The sequence below is a fragment of the Triticum aestivum genome, chromosome 5A, assembly GCF_018294505.1.
Source record: "Triticum aestivum cultivar Chinese Spring chromosome 5A, IWGSC CS RefSeq v2.1, whole genome shotgun sequence".
Lineage (NCBI taxonomy): Eukaryota > Viridiplantae > Streptophyta > Magnoliopsida > Poales > Poaceae > Triticum > Triticum aestivum.
In genome coordinates, this window is record NC_057806.1 from 437,304,201 (window position 1) to 437,321,108 (window position 16,908).

The following is a 16,908-nucleotide window of genomic DNA, read 5'->3' on the forward strand; positions in this document are numbered from 1 at the left end:
GGCAAAATTAATCTTTAAAGAAAAGAACGTGACCAGTGACAACCTGGTGATGGGTATTCAATTAAGAGGAGTGCTTCGGTACACCCCCCCCCCCCCCCCACCAAAACGTAGAAGGGCAGAAGGGTCATACGAAAGAAACGTATACCCACCTCGTACCGTAGACGTACAATCCCGGTCATACGAATACACGTTAGTTTTTTTTGAGGTAAAACAATACACGTTAGTAAGAAGAAAGAGGAAATAAAACTTGGACGACCAGTCGATCGATCCAGCCTGCCGCCCGAGACCCGCTGATCGATCAGGCCTGTTGCACGGCGATCAGGCGGCGGCTGATCTGGATCGTCGTGGGTGGGCTGTGGAGGGGAAGACCGCCGTCGCCAGTGGCCGGCCCGGCGTTGGACGTCGCCGTTCTCCGCATCGACGCCGCCTGTAACCATCCCGATCTCCCACGCCGGCGGTTGCAACCCCGTCGTCTCCCACGTCTCGGTCGCCGGTTAAGGAAGTGGGCGGCCACGTCTTGGACGTCGCCATCTTCCGCAACGACACCGCGTCCGCCGCCTGTAACCGTCCGGACGTCCCACGGCGCGTACAACACTCGTTCAATACGCCGACGTTGACCTAACTCGTCCGCCGCCGCGGATCCGTTAGGTACTCCCGTTTGTGGATTCGTCGTCTTCCACGTCACCGCCGTCTTGAATCACGCTGGAGGCCCGTGCCTGAAGGTCCCATCGGCGTTGACGGACGACATCGACAGCACCGCTGAAGGTTTGTCACCAGCACTGCATGTTTGGTACTTTGTTCTTCAGCTGAAGTTTAGTGTTACAAATTTCCTCACTGTCCACTTTCGGTTCAGTCCCCACTATGAATTCTTGTGGTCTTCAACTGTGTTAAGATGTACACAACGGTGGTGCTGTACTTGCCATTCATGAGTAGATGGATGTTTGTGTTCAGTTACACTGCACGCTCGCCATTCAGGTGGTGGTTCTAGAGTGGTTTTAATTGTGTTTGGTACCAAGAAAACAAATAAATTCTAGTTCTACATAAATCCCAGTGCTCTCTCTGCTTCAGTTTTGTTTCTTGCACTGGCCAAAGATTGGATCTCTACTAAGCTTCCAGTTCTTGTTCTAGCCGTATGGTAGAATATAACGTGGATAATGTGTTTTACAATTATGTGCAGTGTTGGTAGTAACGTGTGTTTAAATGGACGAAGAAACCTCATTTACGGCTGATGATAATGGTACAAATGATGTCGGTCGGACCGATAACGATCATAGTAATGAAGAAGATGACAGCAGCGATAACGATTCATGGTCATCATATGATATCTTACCTTCAGAGGATTTTTCAAATAATGAACATGGTGCAGACAGTGAAAACGTAAGTGAAGTTTATTTGATTCCAGTTTTCAATTGGCAGAGTACCATATGTGTAATAATTTGTCTGTGTTTTTAATTTACAGGAAGATGTGGACGTTGGGAATGAGCAAAATAATTTTGAAGAATCGTGGGCCGATAACTTGAGCCAGGTTTGTTCAAACATTTTGTACCGCGCGCGGTAGTTTGTAATAGATCATAAACACTGACATAGTTTCATATGTAATTTTGTAGGAGGGTTCAGATGGTCCCGATGGTGGTGACGACGAAGCAGAGATGGACATTGAGGAGGCTCAATACCAGCAGCGCGTGTTGGAGACACATTGGAAGGTCATGGCTATGACTTTTCGGTCACAAGGGGATGCATATATATTCTACAACAGGCACGCCAAAGAACATGGGTTCAGCATCAGGAGAGAGAAGGTGAAACGAGGGAAGGGTGCTTCAGGAATAATACGGTTCAGGCGGTTTGTCTGCTCTAGGGCAGGGAGAAGGCAGAGGAAATTCATAACCATGGAGGGTCGCACCCGCAGGCTTAGACCCGAGACTCGATGCGAGTGCGGTGCGCAGATGGTGGTGAAATTGGACAGGGCACGAGGAGTTTGGTTCGTCGCGTCATTCGTGGATGATCACAACCACGCGATGGCTCGACCCGACGAGGTTCCTTTTTTGTGGTCACACAGACGGATTGGAGATGGCACGAGGGCAGAGATACTGGCTATGCAAGGGGCTGGAATCAGGAAGCATATAATTGTGGACAACTTCATCAGTAGGTACGGTTCGTACGACAAATGCGGACTTATTAGGCGGGACGTGTACAATCTTTGCTGCAGAGAGAAGATGAAGCTCATAGCAAAGGGTGATGCTGAGACGGCAGTGGGCATTATGAGGAGCAGACAGGCGAAGGACCCAGACTTCTTCTTCGAGTACGAGCTAGATAAGGAAGGGCGGTTGAAGTGTATGTTCTGGTGCGATGCACAGTCGCGGAGGGACTATCAGGACTACGGAGATGTGGTCGTGTTTGACAGCACGTATAAGATGAACAGATATGGTATGCCGTTCGTCCCCTTCGTCGGTGTTAATAACCACCGTTGCACAACAGTTTTTGGGTGCGCCATTGTTTCCGACGAGACCGAAGCGACGTATGTGTGGCTGCTCCAGACTTTTATGAGGGCAAACTGTCAGCAGAAGCCAAAGTCAATTATCACAGACGGTGACGCTGCAATGCTCCGAGCGATTCGGAGTGTCCTTTCAGATGTGCTCCATCGTATTTGCTCGTGGCATATCGAGAAAAATATGCAGAGGCACCTACATTACAAGTCACTAGATGAGTTTAGATCGCTCCTGTACTATGCCACCTCTGAAGAGAACTTTGAGGAGAGATGGACCGCCTTTGTCAATAAATGGAAGACGGATAAAACTGAAGAGTGGCTGAGGAGGATGTATAGGAAGAGGAGACTGTGGGCAGCATCATATCTTTCGGATGGCTTTTTTCTTGGTATGCGTAGTAACCAGAGGAGCGAAAGCCTCAACTCCTCCCTTCACCTTCACCTCGACTATGGTATGACCATAGTTGATTTGGTAGTGCATTATGAGAACTGCATAGTTCGCCTCCGTGAGAACGAGGCGAATGATCACTGTGAGGCCAATCAGAAAGTACCACCGGCGGTTACTGAATATAAGGACATTGAGGAGCATGCAGCCAAAGTATTCACTCCTGCTAATTTCTACATTCTGCAAAATGATTTGAAGAAGATGGGAGAACTGGAGATATTTGAGACGCTGGTGGGAATTGAGCGCCAGACCTTCATCGTCACATGGCAGAATAACCACAAGTTCAGGTATAATGTTCTGTATGAACCAGGTAACTCAGAAGAAACCTTATCATGCACGTGTCGCAGGATGGTTCGGAAAGGGCTGCCTTGCAAACATATTCTCTTTGTTTTGCATCATCTTAAATTGTCTGAAATACCAAAGTGTTGTGTCCTCCATCGGTTGTCGAAAGATGCGAGAGATGGGTTGCCAGCGCAACGCAAGAGTGATCTTTTTGGTTGGGGCTGGTCTGGGCCTGAGGAGAGAGAACGGTACAGTCAAGTGAGCATAAAATCAGCAGAAGCTGCTCATGTTGCAGCAAATGATCCCTTCTTGTTTGATGAATTGATGAAGTGCCTAGACGGTATAATAGCAAGGAAGAAGATCCCGGAAGAGGAACTCATAGGACGCAGAAGGTGTGCTCTAATTGCAAAGCAGGCAATTCAAGCGGAAGAAGGTGCAACAGGTATACGTGATCCTGAGAAAGTTTCGACGAAGGGTGCACCTAAGAAAGGCCGGTCAAAGGGTGGCCCTGACGTTACGAAAAATGGTAGACCTAAAGATTTTAGAGAGAAGAAAAGTGGTCCGTTGTGCAGTCTTTGTCATTTTGCAGGTCATAACAAGGCGACATGTAGTCTAAACGAGAAGTAAGTTTTACATTTTTATTTCAGTTATGTTGTGTGTTCGGTTTTACCAACTATATTTTATCACAAGCGTTCTTTATATTTCTTTCAGGTACCGGGCGTAGAGAAGTGGCTTCGATCGTGGGAAGAAGAAAACTGGTTGCACGAGTCATGTTGGAAATTGTTATTTATTTATGTAAACATGTGTCCGGCGCCAGAAAACTTAATAAGTATTTTGTTTATGTTTCTCGAAATAATTATGTGAACATCTATTGTATGTACTGAATTATGATTGTCAACATATTTATGTGGACATCTATCCTATGTAGTGAATTAATTGCCATGATTACTGTAATGTTTCGTGTGAAGGAGTCCACAGTTTTAACATGCTGTATTCTCATTTTTTGTTTGTTCACTGTACTGTATATGTGCTGTTTAAATCATGTTGTATTCTCATATATTTTTTGTTCACTGTACTGTATATGTGTTGTTTAAAGGAAAAGTGTGAAAAAAAAGCCGACCAGCAAGCTGGACCCGCCAGTGTTACTTATGCCCTATTCTCTGAGGTGGCCTAGTCAATGGTAGATATTATGTATATTATCCCGTATATTATCCCCGCTCATTCTTCCCTGCATTACTTTCTGCTCATTTGTTACTGTAGGCATATATTTTATTCTCTAAACCAACATGTTTCCCTCTTTCATCATCATTTTTGTAGCACATCCGCTCTTGGTTGAATAATCTGTCCATGTTTGTTCATTGTACTGTATATGTGTTGTTTGAAGGAAAAAAGTGAAAAAAAATGCCCGACCAGCAAACTGGACCCGCCAGTAGGTATATCTTTTCACACAAATCAAGCACAACAATGCGACTCGGGCGGTGAAATCGACCACTACGGGCCCAGCGGCGAGGTCCAACGGGGCAGGATGGATATGTAACAGAGGAGTTCGACTCCTATGCCGCGCCGGGCTATATAAACAGGTCGAGGCGCCCCCCGCTTTCGAGGTGGTACTAAACCAGTGACCAGGTGCGGCGCGCGCGCGGGGGGCAGGGGCGACCGCGCGGGTGGACTATGGGCCGCCCCAGTTGGCGGGGGAGAGGTCGCGCGCGGGGCGAGGGGGCCGGCCGCGGTGGGCTTCAAATTTGCGCCGGCCCACGAACAAGGCAGTGCATGTTGTGCACGCCGTGCCGCCCGCACTTGTTAGGTTTAGTTCCACCTCGAAAGCGGGGAGGCGCCTCGACCGGCTTAAATATGCGGTCGCGGCTTACACATCGAACTTCTGTGTTATTTATCCTTCCAGCCCCGTTGGAACCTGCTACTGGGCCCGTTATGGGCCAATTTGATAGCGCGAGTCGATTTGTTTGAAATAATATACCTACTACGGGTCCAGCAGCTTGGGCATTTTTTCAGTACGTCATGACATTTTTTTCCTTTAAATAGAAAACTGTAGACATAAATTTCACAAAGGCATAAATATAAAATCAGTAGCGTCCTTTAAACAGAAAAGTGTAGGCATACATTTCAGAAATGCATAATCACTTCAAATAGAAAATCAGTAGCGATGCATAATCGATTGTAACAGTACCAACAATTGTCTCAATCACCAAACAGGCATAATTACAATAATAAATTTGTCCCAATCACCAAATAGCCATAATAATCTATGTGCGAAAAAAAGATATTGTGGCATTATTACAATATTAAAACAGATGGTACGAACCACCAAATAGGCATAATCATGTACGTGGCTAAAACCAAAATTCTGCCATTATTACAATAATGAAATGGTACCAAATAGGCATAATCATGTACGTGGCTAAAACCAAAATTCTGCCATTATTACAATAATGAAATGGTACTAAATAGGCATAATCATGTGGTGGGCAAAAACCCTACACACTTGCTGGCACTTATTCCTTCTCCATAATTTTCAGAATCTTCTCCTTCACCTTAGTCAGTGTGTTGCTCTCTGAAAAAAGTATTTCCGCGAGAATGCGTCCCCTTGAAGAATTGATCTCGTCCTGGTCAAAGTCATGTCTGAAGGCATCCCCGTCCCAGAGTTCGATGCATTTCATCACGAAAAGTCCGCAAGACACTCTAAAAATAAAAATGCTAGTCAAGTCATGATGGAAAACACAATTACATATGCAATCGGCTAAGAGCTTACCCGTCACTTTGTCTCGGCATTTTGTACTCCTTTATTGGCCATTTAGACACATCTGGATGATGTGTACCTATAGCAGAGTTGACCTGATTTGTATCTACAGCAATTTCTGCCCTCTGAAAAAAAAATTGTCAAAAAATATTAAGCATGTACAAAGTGATCATCTTACGAACGTACAAATGTATTCATGCTATGCAAAGTTGTTAAGTTACCATCAAAGCAATCTTCGCATGAACTGCCTTGCTTATTTTACCAGTAGAATTTAGAACTTGAAACTCTTTCTTCTTCGTGTGCATGACAATGGTTATCCAATGATTCTTGTTCACATTCAGAGGGAAAAATGCCTACAAAACAGTAAGCTTATGTACAAAAAATTTGCGCCGGCCCGTCAATAGTTGTGTGAAATGCAAATACCTTATCTTTTGCGAAGTACTCGTCAATTACTCTTGACACAGTTTTTGATTCTTTCGTGAAAAATTCCATGTAGTTCATGTTCGAGTTTTTCAGCTTCCCTTTAGCGCGCTGTATGAGGCAGTATGACACCCATGATGTTAGAACATGCCGATCAGCCATAGGAGTAGTAGTCAGCAAGTGGTTCGAATAACAATTGATGACCTATCAAAATTGAGAAGCCAAAAAATGACAGTTAGAAAATGTACTTAATACAACATAAGTGTATAAGAACGTAAAATAATGCGCATACTTACAGCGCCATTCAACCAGTCGCCCGAAGTGATAGCTTAAAGCATTTCCGCCGTACACGTTTCCCCACCTATTCCCGTCATGTGGACCACAGTCTGCTTACAATGCTTCGGCGAGTCTGCTAGCGTGTCGATATAAACCCTCGCCCCCTCTATGTGATTCTCATCCATAAAGTCCGTACTAAGGAGAACATCACGTATACGAAACAGACCTACAACAATGAGCGGACATGTAGTTAATTAACTACAAATGTTATAACATAAAAAGCTTTACAAATGTTTTACAATTAACTTACTTTTTTTCACATGTTTGCGTGGACCGTCCTCAATAATAAAGGGGGACCGACAATACTTTGACTGTTGGCGTTTCCGCTTCCCATCATGCTCCTCAGTCCCATTATTAATCGCGTCCTTACAGATTGTTGCCGGACTAGGGTAAGTACCTTCCGCTGAATTTTCAGCACTAGACCCGACTGATACTGCATTTTCTTTCTGTGGGTTTCTAGTAAGAGAAGGAAAATCATTCGTGCCTAATGATGGTGATGCTTCCTTGGGTGAACCATTATCCTCAATAATAAAGGGGTCGTTTTCAACACCTTTACCGGGTGTACTGGGCATGCCTTCGTCATTGGGAAAGTTCATACCATTTGGACCCGTGAAGGATGCATCCATCTCCTCCTCATCGCGTTCTTCCAAAGGAGATGAAGTAACTTCCGTATGATACTTTGGCTTGTACTTTCTCACCAACTCATCACTTTCGTCCTCAAAAGCGCGGTCATCACGGAAGTCCCAACTTCGCTTCACCAGCAAACCCTTCTTACTTAGCTTGTTGAGCAATATCTGCAAGAACACATGGAAGACAATAAGTACATGTAGTTGCCCACGTAAAATAAAGTACACTTTAATAATTACCTCAGCACATTTCTCAGGAATTAGACGTATCTCTTTCTGCATATCTCTTATGCATTTCATGAAGTGTTCTTTTGTACCGCCTCTGCTCGATGAAGCTGTGGGCTTACAACCTTTTCTAGTTCTGCCTCCACCTTTAGGTGAAGGTGGCTATTCTGGCATGTCTATATTGTTCGCTTATTAAATCATCAATCTGTGAAATGTTCAATGAATTAAAAATAAGTGATCCGTTATGTACTAGAATTAATGCATGCACTACAAGATATAAATATTTACCGTGCCATGACCACGGTCGTTCTCGTTGTCATATATGTCACGCTTCTTAGCCTCCATTTCGGACCAATTTACCATCAATGGGTACTCCGATAACAAAGGATCGAATGTTTCTACTGAAGTTGGTTGCACCTTCTCCCAGTACATGTACTGCAAAAACATCAAAAGCATTATTGTTCCTGCAGTAGATAACAAGTAAGTAATTCACGATAAAATTACGGTATACCTGGATGAGCGCCAGATTTCCAACAGGCCACTTGAATTTTTTAACATCTTTAACAGTCTTTGTGATTCCTTCAATGCAGACGCGTAACGTGAACGCATTCCAGTTATATGATTTTATGGCTTCGACGTCCTCCACCAACTGGTAAAGAAAATGTGGAACATGTCTGGTGGAGTGCGGTGCTATTATTGTGCCAATGAGGACTAATACCACTCGCCGCACAAAGTCGTCATCATACGTCCCACTCGAAACTATGTTGTTGATCAACTGATCGATCACTATTTCTCCACTTCGCGCGTCTACGAACTTAGAAGGAACCATTTCCTTCACGTACTCGTCCATTTTACCTAATGCCTTCATAACATCTTTGCCCTTATTCACAAGGCCAAAAATATGAAAGACATCATCCGTCCGCAATGATATGCCACCTTTTGTCGGACGCAACACGAATCTTTTTTTAATCGGGTCATATTTTTGAATGATGTTTGCACGCTAGGTATCTGCAAAAAATTCTGCAAGCTGGTGCCACGTAGCCGCGTTCGTTGCCTGGCGTTTAACTGGCTGACCAGCGTGCACCACTTCTCCACGGAGCAATAAACTTCTCCGTATTCTTCCATACTAGATACTAGATGAAAAACAACATCAACTATTAGCTATTTGACACAGTGATTTCACATACGTCCACGGCAAGAAACTTCACTTTACCTTCGGGGCCGGGGTTGTTCGTGTGGGGGACGGATCGTGGACATGACGGCGACCTGCGGATCGTCGACGTGGTGGGATCGGTCGTCGAGGCGGCGGCCGTTCGTGGACGCAGGCGCCCGTTCGTGTAGGCGGCGGGGCTGCTGGCGGCTGCCTGCTGGCGTCTTGCCGAGAGGGCCGGCTGGAGGCGGGCGGAGGGGCTGCTGGCGGTGGGAGGCGGGCGGCGGGCTGATGGCGGCGGGCGGCGGGCGACGGGGCTGGATGGCGACGGAAGGCGGGGCTGATGGCGGCTGGCGGCTGGAGTCGGGGCGTGGCGATCGTGGAGGAGGCGGGCGTGGAGATCGTGGAGTCGTATAAGGGTTTGACCCCCGATGGATTCTCCTGCATGTATCCAATGATTGATACGCCTGGCCCATTAAGTAATTCTGTTGCCTTTTTTTTGACAACTACGTTGATTTATCCAACTTTGTCTACTGGAGAGAGGGTTCCGAAGTACATTTTTTCCACACGCTAGCAACACCGTCGGCATCACGCATGCCAAGTTGCTAATTTTTCTGACTCCGCCAACCGGCCACAAACTTTTTTCACACGCTGGCATCACCGTCAGCATCACGCAAGCCAGGTTGCAAATTTTTCCCACGCTCCATGCATTTTCTATGATTTTCCAGGTGAAAAGGCCCCGAAACAGTGGCCGGACGTGACGCAACGTTGGTTTGGTGTCCGATTTCATTCAAACCGTGCGTGGTGGCCTATGTTGGCCACGCCCACATGTGTCCACACTTTCATGCACTTGCATGCATGCGATCACGTACACCATGTGATACCAGCACGGTTTCGGTCTACCGGAGGGGGTTCCGAAGTACTTTTTTTTCCGAGTCCGCCAACCGGCCCCAAACTTTCTCCACACGCTGGCATCATCATCGGCATCACGCACGTCAGTTTGCATATTTTTCCAACGCTCGATGCCTTTTTTACGATTTTCCCGGTGAAAAAGCCCCGAAACAGTGGTCGGACGTGACGCAACGTTGGTTTGGTGTCCGATTTCGTTCAAACTGTGCGTGGTGGCCTATGTTGGCCGCGCCCACATGTGCACACACTTTCATGCACTTGCATGCATGCAATCACGTACACCATGTGATACCAGCACGGTTTAAGTCTACCGGAGGGGGTTCCGAAGTACTTTTTTTTTCGAGTCCGCCAACCGGCCCCAAACTTTTTCCACACGCTGGCATCATCATCAGCATCACGCACGCCAGTTTGCATATTTTTCCAACGCTCGATGCATTTTCTATGATTTTCCCGGTGAAAAAGCCCCGAAACAGTGGCCGGACGTGACGCAACGTTGGTTTGGTGTCCGATTTCGTTCAAACCGTGCGTGGTGGCCTATGTTGGCCGCGCCCACATGTGTGCACACTTTCATGCACTTGCATGCATGCGATCACGTACACCATGTGATACCAGCACGGTTTCGGTCTACCGGAGGGGGTTCCGAAGTACTTTCTTTTTTCGAGTCCGCCAACCGGCCCCAAACTTTCTCCACACGTTGGCATCATCATCGGCATCACGCAAGCCAGGTTGCATATTTTTCCCACGCTCCATGCCTTTTTTACGATTTTCCCGGTGAAAAAGCCCCGAAACAGTGGCCGGACGTGACGCAACGTTGGTTTGGTGTCTGATTTCGTTCAAACCATGTGTGGTGGCCTATGTTGGCCGCGCCCGCATGTGTGCACACTTTCATGCACTTGCATGCATGCGATTACGTACACCATGTAATAACAGCACGGTTTCGGTCTACCGGAGGGGGTTCCGAAGTAGTTTCTTTTTCCGAGTCCGCCAACCGGCCCCAAACTTTCTCCACACGCTGACATCATCATCGGCATCACGCACGCCAGTTTGCATATTTTTCCAACGCTCGATGCCTTTTTTACGATTTTCCCGGTGAAAAAGCCCCGAAACAGTGGTCGGACGTGACGCAACGTTGGTTTGGTGTCCGATTTCGTTCAAACCGTGCGTGGTGGCCTATGTTGGCCGCGCCCACATGTGTGCACACTTTCATGCACTTGCATGCATGCGATCACGTACACCATGTGATACCAGCACGGTTTCGGTCTACCGGAGGGGGTTCCGAAGTACTTTTTTTTTCGAGTCCGCCAACCGGCCCCAAACTTTCTCCACACGCTGGCATCATCATCGGCATCACGCACGCCAGTTTGCATATTTTTCCAACGCTCGATGCCTTTTTTACGATTTTCCCGGTGAAAAAGCCCCGAAACAGTGGTCGGACGTGACGCAACGTTGGTTTGGTGTCCGATTTCGTTCAAACCGTGCGTGGTGGCCTATGTTGGCCGCGCCCACATGTGTGCACACTTTCATGCACTTGCATGCATGCGATCACGTACACCATGTGATACCAGCACGGCTTCGGTCTACCGGAGGGGGTTCCGAAGTACTTTTTTTTTCGAGTCCGCCAACCGGCCCCAAACTTTTTCCACGCGCTGGCATCATCATCGGCATCACGCACGCCAGTTTGCATATTTTTCCAACGCTCGATGCCTTTTTTACGATTTTCCCGGTGAAAAAGCCCCGAAACAGTGGTCGGACGTGACGCAACGTTGGTTTGGTGTCCGATTTCGTTCAAACCGTGCGTGGTGGCCTATGTTCGCCGCGCCCGCATGTGTGCACACTTTCATGCACTTGCATGCATGCGATCACGTACACCATGTGATACCAGCACGGTTTCGGTCTACCGGAGGGGGTTCCGAAGTACTTTTTATTCGAGTCCGCCAACCGGCCCCAAACTTTCTCCACACGCTGGCATCATCATCGGCATCACGCACGCCAGTTTGCATATTTTTCCAACGCTCGATGCCTTTTTTACGATTTTCCCGGTGAAAAATCCCCAAAACAGTGGTCGGACGTGACGCAACGTTGGTTTGGTGTCCGATTTTGTTCAAACCGTGCTTGGTGGCCTATGTTGGCCGCGCCCACATGTGTGCACACTTTCATGCACTTGCATGCATGCGATCACGTACATCATGTGATACCAGCACGGTTTCGGTCTACCGGAGGGGGTTCCGAAGTACTTTTTTTTCCGAGTCCGCCAACCGGCCCCAAACTTTCTCCACACGCTGGCATCATCATCGGCATCACGCACGCCAGTTTGCATATTTTTCCAACGCTCGATGCCTTTTTTACGATTTTCCCGGTGAAAAAGCCCCGAAACAGTGGTCGGACGTGACGCAACGTTGGTTTGGTGTCCGATTTCGTTCAAACCATGCGTGGTGGCCTATGTTGGCCGCGCCCACATGTGTGCACACTTTCATGCACTTGCATGCATGCGATCACGTACACCATGTGATACCAGCACGGCTTCGGTCTACCGGAGGGGGTTCCGAAGTACTTTTTTTTTCGAGTCCGCCAACCGGCCCCAAACTTTTTCCACACGCTGGCATCATCATAGGCATCACGCACGCCAGTTTGCATATTTTTCCAACGCTCGATGCATTTTCTACGATTTTCCGGGTGAAAAAGCCCCGAAAAAGTGGCCGGACGTGACACAACGTTGGATTGGTGTCTGATTTCGTTCAATCCTTGCGTGGTGGCCTACGTTGGTCGTGCCCACATGTGTGCACACTTTCGTGCGCTTGCATGCATGCGATCACGTACACCATGTGATACCAGCACGGTTGCGGTCTACCGGAGGGGGTTCTGAAGTACTTTTTTTTCAAGTTTGATGAACTTTTTTCAGAATCAATGAACTTTTTTCATATGTGATGAACTTTTTCTTGAATCCCATGAACTTCTTTCAAATCCGATGAATATCTTTTTCAAATTTGTGAAATTTTTTCAAATCCGATGAACTTTTTTTCAATCAAAAATGAAAAAATTCATCCATTTGAAAAGAGTTCACGAGTTTGGAAAAATTCATCATGTAAGGAAGAAAAAAGAAAAAACAGAAAAGAAAAATGAAAAAACGAAAAAGGAAAGAAGAACCTAAAAAGGAAATTAAGTGATTAAGCCTACTGTATGTGCCGTTGTGAGTATAGGCATTAGCGCGGTGTAACTTAGGAGAGTATGAGAAACTCAACTCTTTCTTTCGAAGCATAGGCATTGAGCATCATGTTTCGTGTCCACATGCACATCAACAGAACGGTTCTGCCGAACGTAAACACCGTCATATTGTTGAAGTAGGCCTTTCCCTTCTTGCTCATGCATCTATGCCTCTAAAGTATTGGGATGAAGCATTTATTGCTGCCACTTATCTTATCAATCGGTTGCCCAGTAAGGTTATTGGGAACACAACTCCCTTAGAGCGATTGTTTCATCAAAAGCCAGATTATAATTCTCTCAAGGTTTTTGGATGTGCATGTTATCCTAATCTTCGCCCATATAATCGCCACAAACTTGAGTTTCGCTCCACTCAATGCGTTTTCTTTAGCTACAGCAATCTTCATAAAGGCTACAAGTGCCTAGAAATCTCAACTGGACGCATCTACATCTCTAGGGATGTGATCTTTGATGAAACTATCTTTCCCTTCGCCAAACTTCATCCAAATGCCGGAGCCCTTCTTCGAGCAGAAATTTCTCTTCTCTCGGATCCGTTGTCACGTCCTGATCACGGGGGAGAATTAATAGAACATGATCATGTGACTAGTCCAAAAAAAAATTCAGATAGTAATGAAAAAAATGCAGTTTTTGGCTATGATTTTATGTGTGCAGAAGAGGACGAAAAATACAGTTTTTGGTTTGGTGTCCGATTTCGTTCAAACCGTGCGTGGTGGCCTATGTTGGCCGCGCCCACATGTGTAACTTGGGACAGGTGGCCGAGTGGTTAGCGCGGTGTAACTTGGGACAGGAGGTCGGCGGATCGAGTGACGGCGCACGTGCCAATTTGATTTTAATTTTTCTGTTGGGAGCCCTCCTTTTTTTGGGCTGGCCCGCTTCCCGTCGCTTGCGAGCGCCGTGCCAATTTGATTTTAATTTTTCTGTTGGGCGCCCTCCTTTTTTTGGGCCGGCCCGCTTCCCGTCTCTTGCGAGCGCCAGAAGCGCCAACCGGCGCTTAATGCGCGCGCGGATTAGGAGCTCCCAGTTAGCGCGCGCTTTTTTGTCGAATTAGAAAATAAACAAAAGGAAAGAAGAAAAGGGTTCAGAAAATGCACTTGGTCGCAGAATGGGGCGTGGCGTGGTGGTTATGGCGTGGCACACTTGAACGCTAGTGTGCGGGCTCGAATCCTTGTCGCCGCATTTTATTTTTTGCATCAGTTTAGAAAAAAAAAGGGTACGTGGGCTGCGGGTCGTCCAGGGTGCGCGTGGTCCAGCGGAGAAAAAAACAAGACGTACGCGTATACGGGGAGGCCTTTTCTAAATATGTCAATCGTGCCCCTGATTATGAAAAGGTATCGTGCGATCTCGGCCATCCTTGTATTGGGGGGGAGGGGGGGTGTACGGAAGCAAAAGTGTTCAATTAAATAATGCTACGATGGTAGTTTTAACTAGTGCACGGGCTGGCAATGATGATGGAGTAGTTTTCTAGCACGACAAAGAATGATATGCATAGATTATTTTGTAGAGCATTATTCAAGGTTAATTTCTGTAGTTGTCATTACCTCGTGTGTGTTTTTTTGCGAATAATCATTACCTCGTGTTATTCTAAGACTTTACTTATTTATTATATGTGAAACATGATCATGAAAATTGTGCACACGAACCCTTTCAAAGAATATGAATTGATCTTCCTCACTTTCTTGTTCATCTTATTTTATCTAAAAATCCCTGTTGTGTCTAACATAAATTGTTTTTCAGGTTTTTAAGGACTGATTTTTTTTTGTTGCAACGCACATGCTCTTTTCTGTAGATAGTCCTATATAGCAAGTCACAAAAAATTGATGAGACATAGAACTGAAACAACTAGCTTATGGTAAATACTCTTATTCCAAACTGTTTTTGCTTCCATCACTCATTACATGTTGGGATGGATTAATATGAAAGACAATTTGACTATGCTGGAAAAGGAGCGGCATTGCTGCTAGTATGTCTTCTGAAGATCAGAATTTTCGACAGTATTGCATGCACAGATCCATAGAATCGAAGCAATACGTGCTTGTCAGGCAACAGATGCAATCACCGGTGCATAAATGTTGTTTGGCGCACAACCCGTATGGTAGATTAAGCTTCTCGTTGTCCACGTCAGATATGGTTCGGCCTATGGTGTTAGAATAGAGTACGTAGGGATAGATGATATATTTAAATTGTTTCTGATTTTATCTCTTCTTCTGTTCTTCTTCTCCAAGTTGTATCGATCTCTCTCTCTGGAAGAATTCTAGCGATATTCCAAACCTTGTAAGCCACGGCAACTATTCTATAAATACACATGCAGCCCGAGCAAAGGGTTCAACGCTTCCTACCAAATCTTACATGGTCATCAGAGCCCTTTCTCTCGTACGTCTAGCTTTCCTGAGAGATCGATCTAGTTGATCGAGAGAGAAACCTGAACCTATCCAGAGAGACTTGTCGAGAGAGAATTATGTCAGGCACCAACGCCAGCACCGCTGCTTCCACCATCGCCGCCACCAACACCGCCCTGATTGGATCCACCATGAACACCTTGTCCACCCAATCTGCGCCTTCCATCTATGCATCTTCGTCTACCTCCAGCAACGTTTCCTCTCTCGGGTCTCCTCCATCTGAGAAACTCACGAGGACAAATTTCCTCCTCTGGAAGGCCATCGTGCTACTCCAAATCAAGGGAGCACAGATGGAGCACTTCCTTGACGCCGCAAGCCCGGCGCCCCCTCCTACCATCACCATCTGCAAAGACGGGAAGGAGGAGCAGGTCTTCAACTACGCCCGGTTGATCTGGCACCCCAGCAGCAACAGGTACAAGGATACCTTATGGGATCTCTGTCACGTGAGGTTCTTGCGCAGGTCGCTACCCTTCAGACGTTGGCTGAGGTGTGGAGTGCCATCCACGCCTCCTTCGCTGCCCAGATGCAAGCGCAGATCGTCAACACCCGCATCGCCCTCGCCAATCTCCACAAAGGAAGCATGGGCATGTCCGAGTACCTGGCAAAGATCAAGGCCTTCGCCGATGAGATCGCCTGCACTGGTGATCCCCTCTCTGAAGGAGAGATAACCTCCTATGTGCTCAAAGGGCTGGACATCGAGTATAACCTGGTGATCTCAGCCCTGGCTGCACGTATCGAACCGGTGACCGTCCAGGAGCTCTACAACCAGCTGCTAAGTTTTGAAGCCCGTATGAATCTCCTACAAGGTAATAATATCCGCCGGTCATCGGTTAATTCCCTCACACGTGGTCGCGGCACTGGAGGCCGAGGCCGTGGTCACCGCGGTCACCAGCAGGCGCGCGGACGCGGCAACAACAACAGCAGTGGGCGTGGGCGCGCCAACAACACTGGCCCACGTCCCTCTGGCGCCTCCTACTCCAACACCAGGCCACGGTGCCAGCTTTGCAAGAAGCCAGGGCACGAGGTGAAAGATTGCTGGCATCGCTATGATGAAGATTTCGTGCCCGAGGAACGCCACGTTGCTGCAGCCATCAGGGAGCAAGAAGAATCTAGGGACACCATCTGGTATGCTGACTCCGGAGCCACGGATCACGTCACCAGTGAGCTGGAGAAGCTTGCAAACTGAGAGAGATACTATGGCAATGAGCAAATTAACACCGCCGCAAGTGGAGGAGGTACATATGTCACATTGGTCAATCTTCCATTAATTTCCCTAATTCTAAACGTGATCTTCTTCTAAAAGATGTGCTTCATGTCCCTCAAGCCAACAAAAACCTTGCTTCCATGTCTCGTTTGTCAGCTGATAATAATGTCTTTTTTGAAACTCATCCCAAGTATTTTTTTCATTAAGGATCGGGCAACGAGGGAGCTCCTCCATCACGGTAGATGCGTCGGTGGTCTATATCCTATCACATCAAGAGCTTTTAGCCGCAAGCGTCATCGTCAAGTCTACTCTGTCGTCAAACCATCCTTAGAGAGGTGGCATCAAAGATTAGGTCATCCTTCATTAAAAATAGTTGATCAAGTAGTGAATAAAGGCAATCTTCAATTGTCTAGTAGTGAGAATAAAGAGTCTGTTTGTGATGCTTGTCAATGTGCCAAG

General features: G+C 46.8%; 2 protein-coding genes across 4 annotated transcripts; one reads left to right on the plus strand and one right to left on the minus strand.

Annotated features, from left to right (window-relative positions):
• Positions 1-249: 249 nt before the first annotated feature.
• On the plus strand, positions 250-4,163 carry LOC123103829 (protein FAR1-RELATED SEQUENCE 5-like). The gene is made up of 5 exons (XM_044525507.1): positions 250-765; positions 1,178-1,377; positions 1,460-1,525; positions 1,608-3,832; positions 3,921-4,163. The coding sequence occupies exons 2-5, from the start codon at positions 1,201-1,203 to the stop codon at positions 3,931-3,933; spliced, it is 2,481 nt and encodes an 826-aa protein (XP_044381442.1). The 5' UTR covers positions 250-765; positions 1,178-1,200; the 3' UTR covers positions 3,934-4,163.
• Positions 4,164-5,523: 1,360 nt separating this feature from the next.
• Positions 5,524-9,315, minus strand: LOC123107089 (uncharacterized). 3 transcript variants are annotated; one of them, XR_006451587.1, is made up of 10 exons: positions 8,785-9,300; positions 8,083-8,704; positions 7,860-8,006; positions 7,587-7,776; positions 6,971-7,514; positions 6,681-6,886; positions 6,388-6,588; positions 6,186-6,317; positions 5,977-6,089; positions 5,524-5,904 (listed from the first exon to the last, which is right to left on the minus strand). XR_006451587.1 is itself a non-coding variant. In XM_044529092.1 (4 exons), the coding sequence occupies exons 2-4, from the start codon at positions 8,437-8,439 to the stop codon at positions 7,720-7,722; spliced, it is 561 nt and encodes a 186-aa protein (XP_044385027.1). In that variant the 5' UTR covers positions 8,440-8,704; positions 8,785-9,315; the 3' UTR covers positions 7,620-7,719. The 3 variants fall into 3 exon arrangements, 1 of the variants encoding a protein (XP_044385027.1); XR_006451586.1 differs by lacking the exon at positions 8,785-9,300 and having other exon boundaries at positions 5,529-5,906; positions 8,083-8,769; XM_044529092.1 differs by lacking the exons at positions 5,524-5,904; positions 5,977-6,089; positions 6,186-6,317; ... (1 more) ...; positions 6,681-6,886; positions 6,971-7,514 and having other exon boundaries at positions 7,620-7,776; positions 8,785-9,315.
• Positions 9,316-16,908: the final 7,593 nt, after the last annotated feature.